Raw genomic sequence first — 7605 nt, 5'->3', positions numbered from 1 at the left:
CACCTGTGCCCCCCTCAGTTGCGGGCACGGCACGGGACGGCCGCTGGGACGTCGGGGATGGGGAGACTGGGGAGACTGGGGAGAGGGGTGTCGGAGACATCAGGGAGGTCGGGGATGCAGACATCGGGGATGGGGACATCAGCTCCAGCTGAGCTTGCCCTGCCAGATGGAGCGGGCACGTCACTCCCGTTTGCGTCAAACGCAAGATCTTCCTTTCAGAGGCCTTCTAAAAACACCCGAGGGATGTATTTTACCCGCCCCTAAACTCCTTTTCTCTTGCCTTTACGTTCCTCCCCAAAAAGGGGAGAAGTGCCAATCAGCAACAGCAGCAATCAGACCGTCGGAAATGTCCTGGTAACACAGGCGGCTTCCAACAAGCGTGCCGCTGGGGCAGGGGGAGTTAGCTAACAGCGCCCAGGCACGCCTGCCGCAGCGCGCGACAATCGGCAACGCGCGGACATCAACTTGTTACGCCAGACGGCCTTCACTGAGGACGAGTGCCTGGAGAACAAGGCACCATGGTCGCGTTTTGTGGGGGTTTTTTTCCTCACTCTTCCCCTTCCAGGTGAGGCTGATCAAGCCCCAGGCACCTGCAGCTTCCCTGAGACCTGCAATCCCATCTTCAAACGCTTAACCGCGTTCTAATTCCAGTAAACAACTACGAGCATATGGATTTGGAAAGTGATTACTTTTGGTATTTCATCTTGTCCCATTACTACCAAAGAACTTTTCTGACGTTTTCTGCAGTGATCCCAGCTGCATGTCACACACTTCAGTTCGTGTGTTAGTTATGGCATTAGCGTTCAAGAAAAATACAAGTTATTCTGTATATAACGAGTCACCGTAAGGGTTTGGAGATGCACCTTTAGATGGCGCTGCAAAACCACACTTAAAATAACCGTGCGCAGCCGAGTTCTAATTCTTGGTTTGTTACAACTTCAATAAAAACACCCCCAAATATTTTGTACGTTCACCTTGAGCTGGGGGTGTGTGTGAGAGGAAGATCTGCTCTCTCTAATTTTTATGCCTCAGAAAAAACGTTGTAATATTAGGACTGCGGGCCAGCACTGAAACCAAAATAAACAAATTACTCACATAACTAAATGTTTAGAAAATGTTGAAGGGCCGGGTGGCAGGATGTCTTCAGGAGAGTCCGTCCCAGTGCTAACGCTGTTACGTGTTTGATCCTGCACCCGATCGCTGTGCTGCTTTCAACTACCGTGTTGCTATTGTGGTTACCCCGTATTCTGAATTCTTCCTTCTCTCAGATTTGGCACTTCCTCAGCACGTTCGCTGCTGAGCAAGATTCTTTTGCAACGCGCCTGCAGGTTACACATCCTAACTCGATTTTTCCAAGAACTTCCTCATGTTGCAGCTCTAAGTTTCGGAGGGTTGAGCATGGTTACACGGTGCTATAACCGGTTCCCGAAACAAGACTCCGTACAGAGATAAACCCTCCCAATGGAATACATTGCCTGGCAATGCTTACGCGGCTTCCTTTGCGCGTTGAAGCCTTTGCTCCAGCCACGTGCTGACGCCTAATGGTGGCAAACGCCGCACCAACAGGACACGGGCGCCCGCCGGGAGAAGCAGGCGGCGAGAGCCTGGAGAAACGCCCGGAGGAGGAGCAGGGGGAGAGTGCACAGTGCCCACAGGGTCCTACAAATGCTGCCTCCGAGCGCATGGCTGCGCTGGGGTGGGAATCAGAGGGGGGCGTAACTCACCTGAGGTTCAAGAACCTTTAACTTCAATTTTTCAGTTTAAAACTCCTGAGGTTAATATATATTTTTTTAAATCCTTTTTTTGAGTTCTAGAGGAATTCCAAGGATCAGAGACAAAGCATTAAAAACAGGAAAAGGTTGCCTTTACAAAGAAAGGCCAAAGGCAAGTCAAACCTGGACTAACAGTTGGACTATTTAGTACCTAGACTGACCCAGAAAGATAGTAAAAAGAGTTCCCTCCTGCAGCTCAAATTCTTAACTATCATTTGTTCAGAAAGAATACCGGGGACACAAGTCATCTTCTGAAGTGGCGCAGGCGGATGTCGCGGAGCGATGAACGACCTGCTCCTTCCGAGCTAGCGCAGCTCTGCTCACATCTCCGTACTTCAGTTCATTGAAGATGTGCTGTTTCTCAGGATAACGTTGAAGTTGGGCTTTGAGGCAGCAGGTTCTCTACAGTTCAAGTAGAACAACTGAGTGATTTGATCTTGGTGCTTAGCCTTGCTAACACGTAAGCACAAGGAAAAAAAGACTTGAGCAAAAAATTCTAAAAACAGAGCTTTATTTACGACAGTAAAAGCAAACCAAACCCACCACCGTTATGAAGGCCAGGCTGTTCCAGTGGCCTTTTATCAGAAGTCATCTGCCTCAGAAAATCAAAACAAAGTCCATCAATTCACCCATCATTCTTCCAAACGGAAGGAGTTCGGAGCTGCCACATCTTGCCAGAGAAGCAGGAAGAAGAACCAGAGAAAGTTATTGCTGCCTCCTTTCTACTTGCCTTCCCTGCACATTTTTTCCCAAATGTGGAAAAAGACGACACCTAATCCAGTTAGGGTAGTATTTTGCTAGCAGTTTGGTACAGCTGGAACGAAGGACAACACAGTCCATTTACAGCTCTGGACCCGAGTTAGTCCAAGGACAACAGAATTCCTAATGGGTACAAGGGGAGGGCCAAAGCAAACATCCAGCCATTGATGAATATAGGCTTGCTGGAGAGGAGAAAGACTGCAACAGCAGAGGAGGAACGCTTTAGTCCTGCAGAGGTGGTTGTTACAGGAAGATAAGAGAAGCAAATAAGCAAAGACTTTCAAAAAGGAAAACCGGAACGCGTGAGCAGTTGGTACAGAAAATAGACAAGATGAAACACTGGCTTTGCTCAGCTGCTTTGGAAAGTGAAAGGTTTATACAACAGGCAGCGGAGGTCAATTCATTTGCTATCAGTTTTGAAAATTATTTTTCCTTTCTCCCAACAGGCACAGTATTTTTAAAGTTACATATCTCTTACTTCAGTCATAGGCAGACTTAAATAATTCAGCTACGGAAGAACACAGCTGGGGTCGTGACACTAGTGAGCAGCCCAAGGATCAGCCCAACAAAAGGCAAGGAGGATGAAGGGAAGATGGAGTTCCCAGCTACTGCGCTCCCAGAGCTGCGTGCACCACCTTGGGCGAGGAAATCCGGCACGCATTGCATGTTCATCAGGAACGACTGCTTTGTTAACAAAACTGGTAGGGATGTGCCTTGCCACACATCTCACACGAGCACTGCAGGCAGGGATCCCCAAAGCACTATGAAAGGCAAAGCAAGGGTTTCCTAGGTTACCTTCTACATGAATAAATAAGCAAACAAGGCAACCCTCCCATCAAATCCTTCCTTGACCTCCACCACCACCCCAACAGCACTGTTTAGGAGTTTCACTTGACCTCAACCTCTGCTTTTATTTGCACATCATCTTCCCAAAGTGCTGTAATACCAGGGTACCATAATAACTGAAATTAACTGGACCTCTTGCTGTCAGATTTTCTTTACACCGATTTAATAGTCTAAGGGAGTGCGTTTGCAAGTGTGTGGAAAGGTACTGGAAGATACTATACGTGTGTAAATCAAGGTGGCTTATGGACTTTGGCCCTCCTTTCTTGCAGGGTTCATCCCCAGCTTTACCCAGAAGGATGATAAAGAAGACCGAGCTAGCATTTAAATAAAGTCTTGCTCCTCTGCAACTCTTCACTGCAACAATTACAGAGTATCAGGGTCCAGATCTGCTGTTAATTTCATTACAAAGCAGTAAAGATTTCATTTCTACCCAGGGACACCACGGTTATTAACAGGTCTCCAAGTCAAGGGGAAACAGACCAGGTATCAGCTGAGTGGCCACACCGGAATGTAAGTCACACATTCATACTTCTGAATCTCATAATCAGCATCCTAAATACTATAGCTTCCAAAGCTCGGCTGGTTTATTAAACTTTTGAGTATCGACAAGTCTCCAGATTTGCCTCACAAGCCTAGTACCGAATATCAGTAAGGGAGGTAACACAAAAGTGGCCCTTAAAAATAGGCTGCAAGACATGGACAACAAGGCTAGAGATAAAGGCGTAAGCATTCAACAACATCAAAATCCATTTAGAATCAAATACTCATTTTATAAAGAGATGTCTGAGACCAGCCAGAACAATGACAAGAAGCTGGTGGAAAGAAAAGTTATTTGGAAGGTCTGTCTGGAACACCTCAAAGACTCCACCACAGGGCAGACTGAGAAAGGCGTTGAACAAGTCTGTCAATCGTCATGTTTTTTGTTCTGTAAAACTTGCAGAACAACAAGCTCAAGTCCCTGCTTTGGACACAAGATAGTAGAGGATGAAGAAAACAACAATCAGTCCCGCTGAAACATAACAGAGCAACTTGCGATTATCCCTCCCGGACCGCGTCATGGTGGAGAAACGCTTCACACTGCCGGTTAGCAGGCCAGTCACGCTCATAAAATCTGAATCCTGAATGAGAAAGAAAATTAAGATGGAGGCATTATAAACAGATGAAGATATCCCTGAAGAATCTCCCACTTCCTGGCTAGAAAACATTTGCACAGGGAGCTGCGCAGTCGCGGCCCGTCTCTCCGCACCCATCGCATCTCCCTCAGAAGGTCCTTCCCCTCCCGTGCTCAGGCTCCAGGAGCAGCACCATTCCCACCGCGCACAAAATGGGGAAACGAAAAAGACAGGGGAAGGTCTGTTCCAAGTGTAAAACAAACTGCCTCCCCTTTTTTAAAACGGGGTCAAACGACCTGCTGCTAGACTGTTCAATTAAGCTTCAGTGCAGCTTGTTCTGCCTGGAACAGCTTGTCAACAGCAACTCTACAAGTGAACGCTTCATCCAAAGGAAATGTCCCTACATGAAGCTAGTGCTACTAAGGTACACCGGGGCAGGCTCACAAGCACAGAAAAAGGTGCAATTTCTTGCCATTCGTTCCATTTTTTTCTTCAGCATGGGACTGCATGCACGTGCAACTCCGCCAGAGGGTGGCAAACGATTCTCAGATTAATGCAGTTCAGGCATTTTTGTTTTGACTTCTGGTCTGTTATCCTTATCCACAAACTACTCTGAGCTTCTGCTCATGTTGCTCCTGAAATGCTTCAAAACCTTCTCTGTAGCAGAAGCACAATTTCATGCTGATTGAGGGCTTCTCCTTTAAGGTCTTCTGCCATTACACCTTTTATTCTGATTCTCCATTCTCCTAATTTTCGGGCTGAGCAAATATCCATTTCAGACACTCCAATACTGTCAGCATACACCGTTATTAAGCTTCCAAGCTGAGCTTACACCTTTGACTCAACTGGTTTCAACACTGCAATTATCTTTTCTCTCGCTTCCACGCACCAGCTCTCCAACATCCAGCACATGCAGAAAAGGCTCTCCAAGCACCGGTGTTATGGTGCTAATCTCCTTCTCAAATCTCTGGGCTGGATTCCCTTCCTCTCACAATTCAGTTAACGAATTACCTTTCTCCTAAAAAGCCCCAGCAGGTAACCTCTCTGCCTCAGGAATGTGCTATTCTGGCCCTTCCCCAGTACACTGTGATTTTCCATCAGCAACCAAAGCTTAAGAGGCAGATTACTGTGGAAAGCGATTTTTGGTTTTATCGGGTGTTGTGTGTCAGAAAGATGACGGAACAGAGCACCGAACAACCTGAGGGGACCCAGCGCATCAGCTTTGCTCCTTCCAAAGACGTCAGTGAACTACAAAGTCCTGACAGGTAGTCTGTGTTTCAGGTGTTACAGTAAGTAACCCTGACAGATTTGTACAGCAATAGCAAAAATCACAGGAGCAGCTGAGGAACAGGCCCATCTCCCAGCATTAGCCACAGGAGGCAGCTCTTTAATCCCAGTAAGGAGATAATCTCCACTGTATTTCTGAAGTGTGCTGTCCTACGTCAGTCTTTCCAGATGCTAGATACCAACTGTGTTGCCCATTTGGACAAAGTGATACTAGCAGTTGCTAAGTATCTGATGTTGATATATCAAGAAGTCCACTGAAAACGGGTTTAGTTACATTCCCTGGTTTGCCAAACCGACCACTGGGATCTAACTTTGTCTGCTAACTCTGAACTGCTATTAAACTTTCACAGTTAAGGTAACTGCTGAGAGCCAGCACAAAAAAGTCATGCTTTTGACATTTCATTGGTTCCTTACCATGCCATCCAGGTAACGGTTTTGTTCGTCAGCATCTTTGTCAATATCCAGGGCCAGCTACACAGGACAAGGGAGGAAACAGTTATTAATGAACTTTTAATGTAGAGAGAACCTCTAACACATCTAGTGCTGGTAAGATTTGAAATGCACATTAGAAAAGCAAGCCACTGCTTCCCCGTCTCCTACACAGACAGACAGAGGCTTGTTCGGTAGAGGAACTGAACAAGATTCTCATTTTGGTTTCAGGTTGTTGAACTTTTTCAGCTCTGAAGCACTGACAGTAAAGCTTGACTGTGTGAAACTGTCATATATAGGATAGAAGCATTTAAACGCTGGGACACGCAAGCAGGAATTCAGAGTCTTCCCTTCTACAAGGCGAGCCACTGACTTCTATTAAGCTCTAAGTCAAAGTATTTGATGTTAGTAGGAGCAGACTAGCTTTAAGAACACCACTTACATAGAGACACGTGTATTTTTCAAAACTAATTTACCTGCCTTTTCATTGTGATTTTTTCCCGAGGAGGTGCGCTTAGCAATACCCCTCTGTGCAGCTTTTACGTTTCTCTCTGTGCCTAAAACTCCTTCCCCGAGTGCCGTGAAAACCACATCATTCCCATTAGATGATATTGCTAAACCTCAAAAGGAAAGTGGAAATTCATAAAGCCGTCCCTGGCATTTCACAAGTCAAAATTAACCCTTATATCACCAACAGCTAAGAGTCGTTAATACATAGGAAGCCCTCTGTGTTGACCACAGGCTTGCATCTCCCGCCAGGCCCTGCACGAACAACCTAGATAACTGGTGCACCGTCCTTCCTTCACCGCAGCACCTGACGCGAAGTCAGCAACTCACCGACTTCAGCCTGGTGACCTTGCTGGCTAGGCTGTCTGCCATACGCTTGTTCTCTACATCCAGCACATCCTCCACGGCACTTGGACTCTGACCTGGAGGGAAAGAAGAGGAGAATGAGTTTTATCTGGCCTGGTACAAGTACTGGTGTATTTGCTCACCCAACGTGGCGGGCGAGGCAGAGCCAGCTTGTTGCCCGACCGGTCTCTGGCTTGCCACGAAGGCCGTTACAGCTGCCTCCTCGCACCTCTGGCCTCGTGGGGTTTGCGCCATGAAACGCTCCCAAACTCTTTTTGACAAGAACACACCAAACCTTCCCCAAACGGGCTGGCTTAGAAACCCTTACAGGCGCCCCGAGCCACCACCGCCGCCCAGCAGCAGCTCGAAGCAGCACGGGGGCTTCGTGCCCCAGCGCCGCCTCCAGCGCCGCCCCAGTTCGGGATCTGGGTGAAACCCAGCGAATCCGGGGCGCTTCGCCCCCTCAGGCATTTCGGGGCTCTCCTGGCTTTGCCTCCCCCGCAGGCGCTGGGCAGACGGGCCGCCCCCCTCCCCGGGCCCGCGGGCCC

The 7605-nt window shown here is 47.8% G+C and overlaps 2 protein-coding genes across 2 annotated transcripts in view; both read right to left on the bottom strand.

Moving 5' to 3' along the window:
- Positions 1-1684, bottom strand: part of VPS51 (vacuolar protein sorting 51 homolog (S. cerevisiae)) — a 9723-nt gene extending 8039 nt beyond the window's left edge. The window contains exons 1-2 of the mRNA XM_009334144.1: positions 1664-1684; positions 1561-1604 (exon numbers count right to left, since the gene is read on the bottom strand). Of these exons, the coding sequence (XP_009332419.1) occupies positions 1561-1604; positions 1664-1684 (65 nt within the window). The remainder of the gene's footprint in view (positions 1-1560; positions 1605-1663) is intronic.
- A 1267-nt stretch (positions 1685-2951) lies between these two features.
- On the bottom strand, positions 2952-7312 carry BET1L (Bet1 golgi vesicular membrane trafficking protein-like). The gene is made up of 4 exons (XM_009334133.1): positions 7201-7312; positions 7043-7134; positions 6191-6247; positions 2952-4495 (listed from the first exon to the last, which is right to left on the bottom strand). The coding sequence occupies exons 1-4, from the start codon at positions 7310-7312 to the stop codon at positions 4328-4330; spliced, it is 429 nt and encodes a 142-aa protein (XP_009332408.1). The 3' UTR covers positions 2952-4327.
- Positions 7313-7605: the final 293 nt, after the last annotated feature.

Source organism: Pygoscelis adeliae, unplaced genomic scaffold (assembly GCF_000699105.1).
Source record: "Pygoscelis adeliae isolate BGI_AS28 unplaced genomic scaffold, ASM69910v1 Scaffold420, whole genome shotgun sequence".
NCBI lineage: Eukaryota > Metazoa > Chordata > Aves > Sphenisciformes > Spheniscidae > Pygoscelis > Pygoscelis adeliae.
The sequence above is the reverse complement of the archived record's forward strand: the minus strand, read 5'-3'. Positions and strand labels throughout refer to the sequence as shown.